The sequence below is a fragment of the Aspergillus vadensis genome, assembly GCF_003184925.1.
Source record: "Aspergillus vadensis CBS 113365 unplaced genomic scaffold BO88scaffold_5, whole genome shotgun sequence".
Taxonomy (NCBI): domain Eukaryota; kingdom Fungi; phylum Ascomycota; class Eurotiomycetes; order Eurotiales; family Aspergillaceae; genus Aspergillus; species Aspergillus vadensis.
Window position 1 is genome coordinate 798588 of NW_020292043.1, and position 16175 is coordinate 814762.

At 52.1% G+C, this 16175-nt stretch overlaps 6 protein-coding genes across 6 annotated transcripts; 3 read left to right on the forward strand and 3 right to left on the reverse strand.

The window, feature by feature from the left end:
* Window positions 1-289: 289 nt before the first annotated feature.
* Window positions 290-2599, reverse strand: BO88DRAFT_442198 (uncharacterized protein; the record flags this gene model as incomplete). The annotated part of the gene is made up of 6 exons (XM_025709934.1): window positions 837-2599; window positions 809-812; window positions 764-784; window positions 479-742; window positions 350-448; window positions 290-325 (listed from the first exon to the last, which is right to left on the reverse strand). Exons 1-6 carry the CDS (start codon window positions 2438-2440, stop codon window positions 290-292), a joined length of 2028 nt encoding a protein of 675 aa, XP_025565418.1. The 5' UTR covers window positions 2441-2599.
* Window positions 2600-4273: 1674 nt separating this feature from the next.
* On the forward strand, window positions 4274-7353 carry BO88DRAFT_335063 (putative serine/threonine protein kinase; the record flags this gene model as incomplete). Its single annotated transcript, XM_025702831.1, has 3 exons — window positions 4274-5156; window positions 5203-5300; window positions 5347-7353. 3 exons carry the CDS (start codon window positions 4274-4276, stop codon window positions 7351-7353), a joined length of 2988 nt encoding a protein of 995 aa, XP_025565419.1.
* A 302-nt stretch (window positions 7354-7655) lies between these two features.
* Window positions 7656-9082, reverse strand: BO88DRAFT_237142 (uncharacterized protein). The gene is made up of 5 exons (XM_025702103.1): window positions 9034-9082; window positions 8508-8615; window positions 7947-7957; window positions 7827-7880; window positions 7656-7766 (listed from the first exon to the last, which is right to left on the reverse strand). Exons 2-5 carry the CDS (start codon window positions 8613-8615, stop codon window positions 7733-7735), a joined length of 207 nt encoding a protein of 68 aa, XP_025565420.1. The 5' UTR covers window positions 9034-9082; the 3' UTR covers window positions 7656-7732.
* Window positions 9083-9264: 182 nt separating this feature from the next.
* nut2 (mediator complex subunit NUT2) lies at window positions 9265-10209 on the forward strand. The gene is made up of 3 exons (XM_025702104.1): window positions 9265-9336; window positions 9386-9482; window positions 9566-10209. Exons 1-3 carry the CDS (start codon window positions 9306-9308, stop codon window positions 9930-9932), a joined length of 495 nt encoding a protein of 164 aa, XP_025565421.1. The 5' UTR covers window positions 9265-9305; the 3' UTR covers window positions 9933-10209.
* A 378-nt stretch (window positions 10210-10587) lies between these two features.
* BO88DRAFT_402979 (uncharacterized protein) lies at window positions 10588-12467 on the forward strand. The gene has a single exon (XM_025706243.1). The coding sequence runs from the start codon at window positions 10896-10898 to the stop codon at window positions 12159-12161; it is 1266 nt and encodes a 421-aa protein (XP_025565422.1). The 5' UTR covers window positions 10588-10895; the 3' UTR covers window positions 12162-12467.
* Window positions 12468-13277: 810 nt separating this feature from the next.
* On the reverse strand, window positions 13278-15944 carry BO88DRAFT_361075 (HET domain-containing protein). The gene is made up of 2 exons (XM_025703865.1): window positions 15327-15944; window positions 13278-15268 (listed from the first exon to the last, which is right to left on the reverse strand). The coding sequence occupies exons 1-2, from the start codon at window positions 15805-15807 to the stop codon at window positions 13323-13325; spliced, it is 2427 nt and encodes an 808-aa protein (XP_025565423.1). The 5' UTR covers window positions 15808-15944; the 3' UTR covers window positions 13278-13322.
* Between the last annotated feature and the right edge of the window lie 231 nt (window positions 15945-16175).

Sequence of the window (16175 nt, forward strand, 5' to 3'; positions counted from 1 at the left end):
TCAGTTGGGTCAGGTTGGGGTTACGCGGGGAGAGTATTGTTTGGTTCCGACGTCATGACCCTGGGAAAGTTATAAGGGGTTTTCCATCATGCCTTGATTTATTGATGTGGGGTTGGTGATGATGGATACTATTTTGTTTATCTGTGATTTCATTTGTCTATGGTGTGTGTTCATGGTATGTGTATACATGTGTGGAGGGATATCTGCTTAGGGCTAACACAATCTATCACCCTGGTATGTAATAAGTAAAAGGCTCATCATTATGTGCTATTGTATATACAAGGTATCATCACTCATATCCTAATCCTGATAATATCATCCGACTCTCATTCACTCCCAACCCCATCACCCCCAATGCCCGCGACAACGTCCCCCGTCGCAACCGCTGCAGCCCAATCGCCACCTTCCACCCCTCCGTCTCCTGCAACACAAACACATATCGTTTGCCCTCGTGGTCGCGCACCGACGCCCGCAACACATGCAGCGAGCGCTGATCATCTCCTCCCCCGGTCGATAGTCGGCACGTGTTCTTGCACATCTTCAGCAGGTTGCCCAGGAATGCTTCCGATTCCTCTGGCGTCGGTTCGTTGCCCCGCCGATTGAATGGCCCCGGCGGGGGCTTCGGTGGTTGACGCTGCGCCCCGAATTTCGGACACCATACCTCGACGAGGTTCATCGTCCATGCCTTGACGTCCCATTCGCGCTGGCCGACGCCGCGTACATCGTCGTCGATGAAGAGTCCCTCTGTCGTGATCCTCAGAACCAGTCCATCGCTGACCATGCCCTGGCCCGAGACGAGTTGCGCCACAGGACTGCGCACAAAGTTGTTGTTGAACTCGAACACACCCTTGATAACAATCTTATCAGGGTCTTTAGTCTCATAGGCCCCACGATTCGATGGCGGCGGTGTCGTTCGTGCTGTTGTCTGTGACGGCGCATATGAAGAGTCCGAGTACACTGATGACCCCGAGGTGGCACCGCCGTACGGCCGGCGCGGACGGTCAGTCGGTCGAAAGTTGGAATATGAGCTGTCAGTGTCGGTGCGGGGATACGCAGGCTTCTTGGGTGATGGTGTGCGGGGAGTGGACGTGCTAGATGCCTTTTGGCTGGCGGCCTCTTTGGCCGCTGCCTCCTGTGCATCTTTGGCTTTCTTCTCGGCATACTTCTTCGCGGCAGCCTCTTTGAGCGCCGCAAACTTGGCATCCGCTTCCTTCTTAGCTGCAGCTTTACGCTCTTCCTCCTCTTTCTCTGCCTTGGCCTTTGCCTCCGCAGCCTCACGCTCTGCTTTAGCCTTGGCCTCTGCGGCCTCGCGCTCAGCACGGGCCTTGGCTTCGGCGGCGCGTCGTGCCTCTCGTTCTCGGGCTTCCTTTGCCCGACGTGCTTCTCGCTCGCGGGCCTCTCGAGCCTCTTTCTCTGCTTTAGCCTTGGCCTCCGCGGCTTCACGCTCCGCCTTGGCTCGAGCTTCCGCGGCCTCTCGCTCCGCTTTGGCTTTGGCCTCGGCTGCTTCGCGCTCCGCCCGTTCTCGGGCCTCGCGGGCGGCCGCCTCCTTGGCGGCAGCCATCTCCTTCTCGAGCTGCTCCCTGCGCTCACGCAGCTCTCGCTCCATGGCCTCGCGCTCGCGCTTCTGCTGCTTCTCGCGCTGCTCGGCCTCCCGCTTCCGCTTAAACTCCTCCATCTTGCGGCGCAGCTCCTCCTTGCGCCGGGTCTCTTCACGGGCCTTCTCCCAATCAGCTCCACTTTGAGGTTTGCTTTCAGAGCCGGTGGCAGACGAACCTGTCTTATTTGATCCGCCTGCCTGCGGTGGCGGTTGCGGGGGTGGTCCACTTCCGGGCCCACCAGTATTCTGGTATTGATGGTTCCCACCATACTGGCCTGCACCCGGAGGCGGACCCGAATTGAAGTTGCCCCCATATTGCTGCTGTCCTTGCCCCTGCCCACCAGGATGACCATTCGGGCCCTGATTTTGGGCCCCATGCTGCTGTCCCCGTGCATACTCACCCCCGGCGCCATTGCCGGAGGGTCCACCCGCGCCTGGACCCCCGCCGGTATTAAATCCAAAATTGGGCCGTCGTCGGCCTCCCCCAGAATCGGATTGTGAGGCGCCCACGGCCCACCCGGCGACCCCAACTCCGATAGCCAGCACGGCGATGGCCAGGCCATTGCCACTGGCGACAGTGGCAGCGCACCATGCTTTCAGAAGGGGTGATATAAGGGTCCAAAGCAGGACAGCAAAGAGTGTGCAGGCGGATCCTGCGATGAAGCTGTTACGTTGTGGCTGGAGGGAAGGTAGGTAGAGAAATCCGGAGCCGGCGGAGTGAGGGGGGATGATAAAGATGTCGTAATTCCCCGGAGGGAGGTCGGAAGTCTTGCGATATTCGCCCTGGGTGGTTTGTGGTTTCTCGCCGTGAGGGGGAGGGGGTGGAGGAGGACCGTCGTCCATGGTAGGCGGTCGTTATGAATAATTAAGCTTGATGTTTATATAATTTATATCGCTTGTTGATGACTAGTGGAGGCGCACTTGCGATCGAGGCGACATGATCAAACAACGGCAGGCGCTGGAATCAGCGCGTCTAGATCGAGATAGGAGGTCAGATAGCTCAGCAATCGTCAGTGAGAGCACATACCTGGTGGAACAATAATAGTAGGTGACACAATAATAGCGAGGGAGGAGAAAGAGGACGAAGAAGAAAGGCGACGTGGGATAAGAGATCGGCTGGCGGCAAGAGGAGCGCCTAATCAGGATCGACTCCGTTTGTGTGATCCTCGCAGCAACGCTAACGGATCCCTGGCGACCAGCGTAATGAGATAGATGTACTATGTATATACAATATTGCTCCCCCGTTGAGCGGTGGGATAGATACTGTGTGTGTAACGTAGCTGATGTGGCAGTGGAAGGAGATGGAATAGTTGACAATAAATCGGGACAAACGATGATCAATGGCTGGGTTTCAGTTGCTGAGCACCACCGATTGATTGTCTCTGATTTGATCCCTTGTCAAATGGAAATACCGATGGGATCGGCTTCAGCTGTCCACTACATTCTGGAGAGCGATTGGAATTCTAACTGCACTACCAATGAGCACCGGTGCATCCTGCTATACAATGTCGCGATGAATGCAGTGGCACGTCCACATTCCAGCGGAAATCTATAGAGCACAAGCATCCGCCGCGAACCCGGCTGGGATCTCACAACCTTAATTAAAACCCTGGCCGGATGGGCTTAGAGTTATCTACTGGGTAGACGACCATGGGTTCCTTGTGGTATCCGCTGATTGCAACAATAAAGATCAGATATGCCAACATCTCTGCAGGATCACCAGATATCGATGTTTGTGTTTGTTTTGGTTTCGCTGTTTTGGAGCATCGCGTGGGGAACCGGCAGTCGTCTGATTGGTCGATGTCTCCGCACTCGCTGGTTGGTGCAATTCATGACTAATGACTATCACGTGTAAATCTTCTCTCTTTGCTGCCTCAGGCAACAGACGAGTCGGATGGCCTCACGGATGACTTCCAGTCACATCGAACACTAATCCTAAATCTCCGTCCAGTCGCAGTAGATACTAAAGCTAAACTGACCGCTGCCATCACTACTATGGTCGGATTCTGACCGCCTGCAGCCGGGATGATCACGATGATGCCCGTCCGTGATCTCCAGGCACCAAGCGATCACGGGATGCGTTAAGTCAGTTGCGGAGATGGAAAGGAGAGAGAAGAGGGGAGATACTTTTGCCTCCAAACTTCTGTCTTTCTCACACTCTCCCCAGTATATAGTAAAACCACTTCTGTCAGCCTGGAATCCGAGATCCGCCTTGTTTCAGCCTTTTGCTGCACCAAACTTACTGCCAGGCGGTGACTCCACGCTTAACGGAAGCCGGCCGACGCCATCCAATCCATTCAGTCTCCAGTCTCCAGTCCTGACGCCTGCTGCGTTGCTGCTGCTGGTCAGTCTGATCTCCATCCGGCTCTGCTGGCTGCTGTTTCCCATCCCCTCGACCTGTTTCCCAGAAATTCCTTTTTCTTTTTCCTTCCTCCGCTTCCTCTCCTCCCCTCTCCTCTCCACCCCCCTGTTGGCGTCATTTCTTGCCCCTGGCCCTGTCAGGTACCGCCCCCTTCCCCGCCGCCAACTGTCCTCACTCGGTCCTGCCCCGGCTTCAGCCTCACCCGACCTCTATTTCTTACTCTCTCGCGCATTCAGCGTTTCCCTTTGATGCCGCTATAGCCTGTCCTTGTTGACCATCGCTCTCGTGCCCCTCGAGGGCCCGTCCCATCCACCATGTCCTACCAGTCCCAGGCGGCTCCGCATCTCCCGATCCCCGTCTACAACCCCATGGCCGCCATCAATGCCCCCGCCGGCACCTTTCTGCCCGGGACCAAGGTCCAGGTCGGCAGCCATCGGGTCGTGGTCGAGAAATACCTCTCCGAGGGCGGTTTCGCCCACGTCTACGTCGTGCGCCTGCCTCAACCCGTCGATGGCTCCGATCGTGCAGTGCTGAAGCGCGTGGCCGTCCCCGACAAGGCGGCCCTGGCCAACATGCGCACGGAGGTCGAAACGATGAAGAAGCTCAAGGGACACCGCCATATCGTCACCTACATTGACTCCCATGCGTCGCAACTGCAGGGCGGCGGGTATGAGGTCTTTCTCCTCATGGAGTTCTGCGCCGGCGGCGGACTGATCGACTTCATGAACACGCGCTTGCAGAACCGGTTGACCGAGCCGGAGATTATCAAGATCTTCTCGGACGTGGCCGAGGGTGTCGCATGCATGCACTACCTCAAGCCTCCGCTGTTGCACCGGGATCTCAAAGTCGAGAATGTGCTGATCTCCCGTCACGGAGGCTCCACGATTTACAAACTGTGTGACTTTGGGTCTACTGCGCCGCCGCGCCCCGCGGCCACTTCGGCGGCTGAAGGTCGGCTGATTGAGGATGACGTGCAGCGCCATACGACGCTGCAGTACCGCAGTCCGGAGATGATCGACGTCTATCGGAAGCAGCCGATTGATGAGAAGAGCGACATCTGGGCGTTGGGAGTCCTCCTATATAAATTGTGCTACTACACGACTCCGTTTGAGGAGGTGGGACAGATGGCCATTTTGAATGCAAGCTACAAATTCCCTAACTACCCACCCTTCTCCGACCGCTTGAAGATGCTGATTGGTAAGACCCTCTGCTCGAAAGGAAGGCGCAATGCTGACTTCTCCAGCCTGGATGTTGAAAGAACACCCGCAAAAGCGTCCGAATATCTTTGAAGTGGTGCGCGAGATCTGCCACATGCAAGGCAAAGACGTGCCGATCCGAGACGTAAGTCAGTTACCTGCAGACGCAATGCGAAGGCTCACACAGATAGATTTACGCCAATCGCTCGACGTCGGAAGCCCGCCGTTACCAGGAGCTGCCGCCATCCCCCACAGAAACGCCGCAAGTGGGCGCCGTCTTTTCTCCCCCAATGCAAGAGACGCAGATCATCCCCGAGATTGCCCCCATGCGACGAGGCCGCCCGACCAGACCAACCCCGTCGCAGCACAACTCGGCCAAGCCGAGTCCGTCGCCGTTTCGCGGAGGTGGCGATCCATTTTCCGTCTTAGATGCTGGGAACCGACAGCGGGAGTCCGCGGATGAGTTCTCGAACCGGTTCCCGTCGCTGGATCAGTTCCAGATCCTGCACGAAAAAGGGGGCAAATTCGACTTTGAACCCACCGTGTCCGAGAAAACGGAAGATGAAGATTTGGCTCAACGACTCACCAATGCTCTGGCAGATGATGCGTTTGCCAAACACCCCGCGGCAGAAAATGACCCTCTTCCCAAGACCACTTCGGAGCCGACCATTCAACGTCGTCCCCAGCCGGCTCCGATCAAGACCAAGTCGTCCGAGGTGATCGAGACCTACCGCGAGGAGGCCCGGCCTCAGGTTCCCTTGTATCAGCCTGTGCCGCAGAAACCCGCCATGGTCTCGACTGGTACTATGACCTCTCCGCCGGCGACGCCTGGCGTGCCGAACTCCAAGCCATCCAGCCGGCCCATCTTCAAGTTCCCGTCCAGCGACCACCAGCGTCGGCCATCCAGCCAACCGTGGCCGACAGAGGCGGACAAGAAAGCAGGCCGGCAAAGCAAAGCTCCGTCACCCACCTCTTCGTCCTTCCCCAACCCGCGAGTCTCGAACGATCGCGTCTCTGATCTGTCTGCTTCGCCACGGCCGTCGCTTGACGGACTCCGACCTACCAATCTGGATGTGGAGGAGCCTGCTCGATCTCGGTCAGCCAACAGCCGCTCCCGGCCTGTTTCTGTCCACGCTAGCGCACGTTTTGAGCTGCCTCGCGGGTCAGAGAGCGCGCGCTCCTCCCTTGACCTGCCACGCAGCCCGTATGAAGGCGGCGCACCGCTGCAACACGCGCGCACCGAAACGGACCAGCCATACGACCGCAACATCTCGTCGGACGTGGACTATCTGCGCGCACGCGAAGAGGAGAGCAGCCGGAAGCGTGAGAAGCGGTACAGCGGCACGGCCAAGCACACGAAACGGTCGAGCTTATCGACGCTGTCTCTGTCGGGCACAAAGACGCTGTTTGCGGGTCGATTTGGCGATGCGTTCCGGCGGTTCGAACACAGTAACCAAGAAAGCAAGGCGCAGTCTCCCGTGGCGGAAGAGTTCCCCAGACCGGTGCTGCCTTCGGCGGAGGTGACGGCAGAGCCGGCCAGCGACCTGATCGAGATGGACAGCGAGGACATTTCGCCGGAGATGCGGCGGGAGCTGGAGCGGCGGCGGCTCTCCCAGGAGGAGAAGCGCGTAGCCAAGGCGGCGGAGGAGTACCGTCGGCGGGTGGCCGAGGGTGGAGCGGGTGGCTTCAAGGGCGGCGACGGGTCCCGGTCGCAGGCGATCCAAAGCAAGGTGCAGTCGCTGCTGAGCGAGTCGAACCGGCCACCGGTTCCGCCCAAGACAGCGACGGGCTACGGGCGATACACGGACGAGTCAAGCGCCGCTTTGCAGGCAAAGCCCACGGAGGCGCGTCCGGACACGCGGGGATCGCGGGTCAGCGGCACAACAGCGTCATCGATGCAGGAGCGACACGAATCGCGCGGACTGCCCCGACAGGAGACGGCATCGACGGGATATGCGGCCTCTCAGCGCACCGGGTCGTCGCGACCGGCTCTTCCTCCCAAGCCCAAGGGGCTCCGGGTGGGGGGTATCGAGACGCGGACGGAGAGCCAACCGGCTAGCCCGACGGTGAGCTCGGCAACGACGGCAGGCGATGACTGGGAAGCCAACTTTAGCCGGCGATTTCCAAGCCTATCGGGGCTAGAGATGGAGACGGAGATCGAAATGGCGCGGGTGCCGCTGCGGACGCGCGAGATATAGCCGAGTCAGATGTGAGGGTTGAATATGGATAGAGCGTAATCTGGTATACATAGGTAGACTTGTATCAGCGAGCGAGCATTGCATTGAATCATAGTTCTATGAGTATACACTACTAAACAGCCGACGGCTTTCCATCTTCACAATATGTTTAAGGCCTTTTCCGCTCTGGGATCAGCTAGGATCGTGGCATGAGCGCGGCGGTGCGTGTGCTGATTGCTCATGGACTGTCAGAAGACTACTAAGAGAACATGTAGAAAGGTTACAATGTATAAAAGAAGCCTTTGCATTTGCATAACAGTATAGGGAAACCTAATTTAATAGGGAAAACCTAAACCAAGGCGTTTTAAGAACCCTGTTCACCTAATCATCCATGACATGCTCACAAAGGATCAATACAGTATGATTCGGACATTCTAGTAAAAGTGCGTTAGTGGACAACAACGAGCATAATGTAATTCAGAGGCCTTACTTACCTGGATAAGGGTTTGGCGATACTGCAGTATCCGGCAGTTACGGCAAGACGTTTACTATTTCTGAATTAGTATAATAAAGACATGCTCACGTCAAGATCATAGACAGAAAAGGTCACTCACAGGAGGGCCCACTATTCAGATTCCATCACTGTCAACCTATACTAATCTCAAGGCTTCTCTGAGGAAGGCAGAGAAGGTTAATTACATACCGCCTATCAGGATTTCCATGATATCAGTCTATAGTACTATGGTAATTTCCAGTCATGTCTGAGGCACAGCAGGAAGGTCAATCACATACAAACTATTCAAATCACATCATTGTCAGCCTATAATCTGGAGATATCTCTCGGGTAGAAAAGGTCAATTACATACGAACTATCCATATTCATGTCACTGTCAGCTTATATCATGTTATTTCTCTCGGCCAGGAAGGGTCACCCACCCCCAGGTAAATCCTATCCATATTCGATCACTGTCAGTTTATATTCTCTGATTATCTCTCTTATGGATGGGAAGAATCAATCACATACACACTATTCATATGTCGTCATCTCTGTCAATCTGTAATCTCTGGTTATCTTCCAGACAGGAAAATTAATCACATACAGGCTATTCATATCCCAATACCGTCAGCCTATAATCTTCAAGTCATCTATATCTCAAGCAGGGAACCAGACGTACACTCTGTCTCTTCTCAACTGTGTTCTCGTCTTGACCATTGGTTTGTGCTGGCCCTGCTACCGCAAAGGTAGCGAAGAGCATTGCATACAGAACAGTCAATAACTTCATCTTGACGATATCCTTGTGTCAGTGTATTGTAAAAATAGATTTAGAAGAAAAAGAAAAAGCTGTTGCAGGATAGGTATGTATGTTGATGATCTGATCGTAATTTTTCAATGGAAAGGGGACAAGATACGGGTTCTATGTATATTTAAGCCTTGGTCTTGATAATTGCTTCTTTCTCTGCTTAGATACTGTAGATACTCACGGTGAGTCCTTTACGGATTTTGTTCGCTGATCAACGCATATTGCATAAACTGCATGTGGGTTACAATTTCAGTCTCAACTTCCAATAAGAAATATCAGGGAGAATTTTTGTATGGCTTGACTGTGGTGATTCTTTTGGGTATTTTGTTCACTGATCATTCATGTCTTTACGTTGATTGTAAACGTTGCGTGGGGTTCTACATGTCCTCGCAAGACGTACAGAATCAGTCAGATCGGCTTAGTATTCAAGTATTTCTCGAACAGCTTCAGTGGCAGAGTTAGGGACGCGACCATTCAAAGCAGAGTAAGATGTGGTGCATGCTCTTTAAGCAACGAGTGTAAAGCGGCGGGATCCGTAGTTGAGCTGAATGGATGGAGCATCGTATTACCCAAAACGGCTAGTCTACCCCGGACTCGACTCTTCTCTGCTCTCGTCATCATCCAAACAGAATCCGCCTCAGCTCCAAGCTTCACGTTTCAGAGCAGCACATCATGGCTCCCATTCCCCTCAGCACGGTCGACAGTACGTATACCCTGTTTTTCAATCTAACTAATACTAAAATCTGCCTCAGCCGACCTGAAAGACGTAATACAACACCTGTTCGAAATCCAATCCGCCGTCCACGGCTACCTCGGTCCCGAAACCCAACAAGAGCTCGTTCGCAAAATGTACCTACCCTCCTTCCTATCCCTGCCATCTTCCTCGCCTGATATTTATAACTCTACTAACGGATTACGTGTTACGTGTATAGAAAAAATCTCACTCTCGCGCTCTCCACACTCAGCACACACACCTCCGATAATCACCCCGACGCACAATCCCAATCACCCGGAAACAGCAACGACCCTCCCATCCACAGCATCCAACTTCCCCCTGAGATTATCGACTACGTAGACGCAGCAAGGAATCCGGATATCTACACGAGAGAATTCGTCGAGTTGATCCAGCGCGGGAATCAAGATCTGAAGGGGAAGAAAGAGGCGTTTGGGAGTTTTCGGGATGTGTTGGCGAGGGAGATGAGGGGGGCGATGCCGGAGATTAGGGGGGAGGTGGATAGAGTGGTTGCTTCGTTTGGTGGTGATGGGAATGGGAATAATAATGGGGAGGGCAGGGGGTGATGGTTAGTTCATTATGATGATGGTGATGATGGTAATGGAATAGAGGGATAGAATTATCTTGGGATGGAGTTTGGGGGTGGAGTTATTTTTCGCATGCTTTGTTTTGGGGGTTAATTTATTATTACTATGAGTGATTTGTGATGATGGATGATGAGAGGAATGTGATGATCGGAATCCAATGCCGACTAGACTGAAACTCAAGTCAGCAAGCAAGTAATGGGTTCAGCCTTGTGTGTGGCAGTGGCTGCTGCTGCTGCTGCTGTTACTGCCCCCTGGAGTTATTATTATCTCTTCAGACAAGGAGCAGAGGGATAAAAATAACATGATGAACGATTAAAATAAAAATAATGGGGGGATAATGCACGTGGGGATGCAAGGACTGTTTTTTTCCCCTTTATTCTTCTCCTATATGATTTCATATGGAAGGGGAGTATAGCATAGCAGGTATGCCAACATAACCCTATCTAGTATCCACCTCAGGACGGAGTATCTCAGAGTTTAACACAACATTAACTAAGTAACTAACAGGTTAAATGCTCAGCTGAACAATAATAATGACAACAGAGAGGACAGACTCCCCGCCCAATAAATCAGGCGAAGGGCAACTGCAAATAACAATGCACCGCGTCACGCCAGCCCCCGCCCGTCAGCCGGGCACTGACTGCCTTTCAATGTCCCCAGACGGCAAGGATCTGAGCCCGACGACCTGTCATGATTCTTGATTCATTACATGTCGGGTAATTGCCCGCCTGCCCCGGATCCTGCATCGGCCTCTGCTTCTGTCTGTCTCTGTCTGCCTCTTCCTCTTCTTAGTCGCTCTCTCGTCTAGCCTTACTCTGACTCGCTTAGTCTCGCTTCCTCTCTCCTCTTCTTCCTCTTTCTCTACTTCTGCTTCCTCTTCCTCTCTTCTCTACTTCCCTTTTCTTCCTTCCCATCGTATATCGTCTTCTCTGCAATGGCATCATGATCACCGGCCCTACCGCCTCCCCCGGCAATGGCGTGGTTGGGCCCTACTCAGGCAACAGCCTGGCCCTGCGCATCGTCATCGCTACCATGGCCGCTCTATCCTGGTATAACGCCATCGAACTGGTCATTCTCGTCTTTGTGACCTTCTCCCAGTTTCGCGGTCCCTACTTCTGGTCTCTTCTGATCTCCGCTCTCGGTCTGATTCCCTACTCAGCCGGCTTTTTGCTCAAATACTTCGCTCTCACGTCCGCTACCGCCCTCTCCATCACCCTCATTACCATCGGCTGGTATGCCATGGTAACCGGCCAATCCGTGGTGCTCTACTCGCGCCTGCATCTCGTCCTCCCCAATCCGAAGGTCCTCCGCCGCGTCCTCACCATGATCATCGTGGACGCTTTCCTCTTACATATCCCCACCTCCGTGCTCACCTACTGCTCCAACCTCTCTTCCCACCCAGCCATCTTCATCTCCGGCTACAACATCATGGAGAAAATTCAAATGACCGGCTTCTGTCTGCAAGAATTCATCCTTTCCGTCCTCTACATCTGGGAAACCATCCGCATGCTCCGCCTCGATCCCGACCGCGGCAAACGCAAAATCATGTACCAGCTCGTCGCCATCAACCTGATCATCATCGCTCTGGATTTGGGACTTCTCGTCATCGAATACCGCGACCTCTACATCCTCGAAACCATGATCAAACCCGTCATCTACAGCGTCAAACTCAAGCTCGAATTCGCCGTCCTTGGTAAACTCGTCCTTCTCGTCCGCAGCGCCCACAACCTCACCTGGAAGCCTGATTCGCCGCTCTATGCTGCCGCCTCGCCTGTTACTATCCCACCGCAGATTCCGTGCCGCAACGGCGACATTGTTCACGGCAATTTCAACAATAACAATGACTTGCCCGACTTCGTCGATGCCACTCGCGTCCCCTCAGATCTCAACCACGCCGCGGCCGGCGCCGCACCCCGTCGACGGCCCCCGCCCCGCATGGACTCGGAGGAACTCTCCATCGCCATGTTCGAGCACTCCGAGAGCGGTGGTGCGGGGACGGGCAATATCCTGAAAAATGGAATTGGTCGAGACCGAAGTTTCGAACGAGATCATGGACATAGTCTGGATCTCCCGCCCACGGGACACTCGAACGGCTCGCAATCGTGGAGTGGGGAGACGCAGACGAATAACTCCGCCACGGAGCGGGAATTAAGTCCGTTGGACTTTACCAAGCCGTTTGGAAGGCAGGATAGTAGGAGTAGTTTCTAAGCTGCTATGACGATGATGATATTGATGATGATTACGGTTTGATGATTGATGATTGCTTTTTTGTACAGTACTGACAACCCTTCTGACTACTAACATTGTGTGTGCAATAGTTAGTAGTTGTTGTGGTTTGGTTTGGTTTGGTTTGGTTGCCTTAGCGGAGATACCCGATACGATACCCACTTTTGATTATCTTTACTTTTAACATTTGCCGTGGGTGGGAATCGATCCATGGGACGGCGTTTATCTTTCTTTTTCACATATTTGAATTGAGTATATATTTATATAGCAGAATACATATATGAAATTTAATCAAATAACCTCAGCTTCGGTGAAATAAGCACATACCAGGAATACTGGTAATTAATCAGGGAAAGTAAAGCGACAACCGGTAACCGGCAACCGGCACGAAATCCCACCCACAGTTGAAAAAAAGAAAGATGAGTGAGTCATCTCTTCCCCACCAATCAGATAAATTATCAAGCATGGTTGATAATCTCACTGGCCCAACACGGAGTAAAGTATTAGTGTAGTTGGTAAATGGTTAGGGTTAGTAATTACCCCTCATTTCTCCATGAATGATAATCATTGATTCAGAGAGAGGAAGTGTGTAGTGTGTCCACTTGGTTCCCGTTCTTGTTTCTTGTGCTATGGTACACTTTACCTGTTTTGGATTGGGGGTTGAGTTGGTTTGGGTTGGTTTGGGAGGGTGTTCACCGACTTTTTTTGCGGGTGAGTAGGTAGAGGTGGAGGTGGAGGTGAGGTGAGGTGGATGGATGGTTGTTGGGAGTAGGTTCTTACGCTGGTGGTTTTTGGGTTTGGGTTTGGGTTCTGGTTTAAGGTTTCTTTGTTTGTGTGGGTAGGTGGGTGGGTTGTTGGTGCTTGGTTATTCTCACAGGGGGAGTTAGAGTGGTAGGTATGGATGGTTTGGTGGGTTTGATTATATAGACTTTTGGACACATCCACCACAGTGGATTAGAGTAGTGCCTTCGCAGCAGCATGGGTAAAGGAAGATGTTAGATACTTTCTTGTGTTATAGATCTAACACCCTCACAGGAGAGCTCGAAAACGGGAGACTTGCCAGCAACCTATCTCATTGTATGAGCTCGAACATTCTAGCTCGTACGTAGATCCTTCAACCAAAGTTTACCCTCTCCATATAGTCTAGACCAGAGTGAAGTTCCGATATTCAGGCGACGCAGCAATCCAGTCATGAAGCTCGACTGCACCTATAGCCACTCGCCGACTCAGTCCATCTCGAGTTTCGACGATCAATACATTGACAACGAATTTCACCATAGTCCTTTCATCTGAGCCGAGGAAGCTTCCCTCGGAATCATACCACAAGCCCCATTCGTCTGGACAGACATAAGTAGCGCATTCCTCACACATCATTGAGAGAGCAAGCACATCCAGTTTGGTACCATGATCCGTGCTGTAATCATGGTCGAGAAATTGCCAATGGAGAGGGTTAGGCCGTATCCACAAGTCTACCTCGATTTCACTGATGCTGTGCAAGATTAGATGCACGTATCCTTCGATGGCAGGGCTTGGGCACTCTTGGTCTCCACGCTTGACAATTTGAGCATGGATTGATTGTGTATGTGATAGCAATGCTCCCGGCTGATCGGCATTTTCCATGTAGAATAAGCAAGACATTCTCTCGAAATGCATCTTCCCCGAGCTACTTGCTATCCCAAGTGCTTCCTCGAAAAGCTTATTAGCTGACGCCCATCTGGACATAATTAGAGCCAATAAATTTTTCCAGGTGGTGCTGATATTCAGCATGGACGGCGATGGCTTTGGAAAGCAGCCTTCCTTCCACATCAATGCGATGCCAATCCCTTCATACGATTGAGGTTTCTCATACCATGACGGTCTCGGATTATGAGACGGGATTATGCGCACCAATTTCTTAGTCTTCGAAGATGGGATGCCCCACGCACCCAGCATGATACCGGGCCCTACAAACGAGCCTCTTCCTGCGCCTGAATAAACCTCAACGGGTGCTATCACAGAAGACCACGACCAGGTTGGAAATATATCACCGGTTTCTGTACTCCTGACCTCTGGCGTTTCGAGAGCAGAGAGTCCACGGGGAGACCAGAGCATACCCCCCAAAAATTCAGAGTGTGGTAGGCCAAAGTAATGCTCCGTGCCAAATTTCCAATGCATGACGCCAGATAATGCCTTGAGAATATCCGCACTGAAGGTCAAGTCTCTAGAAGTGAAGTCCTGCACTATACGATGGTATCGTTTGATCTTGTTGAACAGTAATGACATCATGATATATTTCAATTTCGGCCTTCGGGCAAATCTATCTTCCTGATAACCTTGTGAGCACTCAAAATATACACCTACATTTGCAAACATCAGCATTCTTGGCGACAACATTGCCTCCTGAAATATCCAGCCGCGGGAATTCCATTTTGACTTCTTGACAAGCTTGGGATATTCTTCATCGATGATTCTTAAGTTCATCCCTGGTATCTTATAGGTCATACGGACTACTCTTGCTTGCGAGACCCCGGGGAGACCGTGATCCATGTTGGCGCCTTCTAAATCCACTAATGTAAGGTAAGAATGGCTGTATATATCACCCATGGCATTGATCTGTGAATCTTTCACGGCAGCAGTGTCGTCTTGCACAATGCACAGTCTGTCGATCCAGAGGTACCGTATCTTCAATTCGATGCAGGCACGGATGCTATCCCTAATAGTCGCCGGTAGAGGTTGCTTAAATAGGTAGCCTTCTTCCTCCAGTGTTCGGATGTTGCTTGTTGTTGCCAATGCATAGTTGTCAGCAGTGCCACCCCACACGTAGCTCAAGGTAGCATATCTGCAGGCAGGAGGAGCCATTACTACGCATCCTCTTTTAGTGTCAATAACTCGAAACCCGCGTGGCGGTGTTTTTAGGGGCCCATTGTCGCATGAAATTTCTCCATGCCTTTGGTGATGCTTTTTGTAATGCTTTATGTCACACTGTCTTAACCATGTGTGAACGGTGCTCCAGTTCACCATCGGCTGCTGCCATATTGTTCGTTTGGCAAGAGCACAAACTACCGCTTGGGAAGAATCAAAAACCCCACCAAATGAGCCTCTTATATCATCTAACTCAACTTATCAGATTAGCTTACATTTAAACTAATGATAGAGTATTATACTAACCGCCTGTCCGGACTTGTATGTTCAAATCGATATCCTTGTACTCAAGGTCAAAATCAAGTTCCAGGCTACAATGCGACTCGGGATTGCACTCCTCTAAGCACTCTTGGACAATCATGCGACACAATACACAGCTTTCAGACCGTTGATGTACGTCCTGAAGCTCCCCGAGGTCCACCTTAAATTCGACCAACTCCCGTTTATGTCTAAGGTGGCACAGCCTGAGATGCTTGCAAACATCACAGAGAGAAATATCAGAGACATCATCGCATCTAGCGCAGGGCTCGTGGAAGTGGGAATGCCGAAGATCTGAAAATTTCCGGTTGTGTTGCCAATTGAAAAGATCACGGTTGTGCAAGTGAACCCGTATAAAACACAGACACAAGGAACATGTTCTAGCCACATCAACGCCAGAGTGGTTCGCGTCCCTATTCTTGCCCGTAATGCCTATTCGACAAGACAGACCACGTAGTAATCTTGACATGTTCTGAAGGAACTAAGACTCCTAAGAGCGAGAATGCAACAAGCTGTAGCAGGCAGAACGACTGTAGTGTCGGTTGGCAGGAGGTTGGGATGGAGTTTATCTCCAGTTCAATAAGAAAACCTGAAAACCTGTTTGCTGAGCTGGCAGAGATGAAAGACAGGGATCTGCCTCAATGCATGAACCCCCACCTTTAGGCGCCTGGGCGGTTGGTCGAACTAATCATATCGCATGGTGTGGTACTCGCGTACTTAGTGCTGAATGGATCATCGACTCAAACGTAAGCATCGTAGATCAGCTGAAAGATCTCCGAATGTGTCCGATACTATTTTGATGACTCGCTGGTCATCGTAAGTGGCAGATATTCAAGA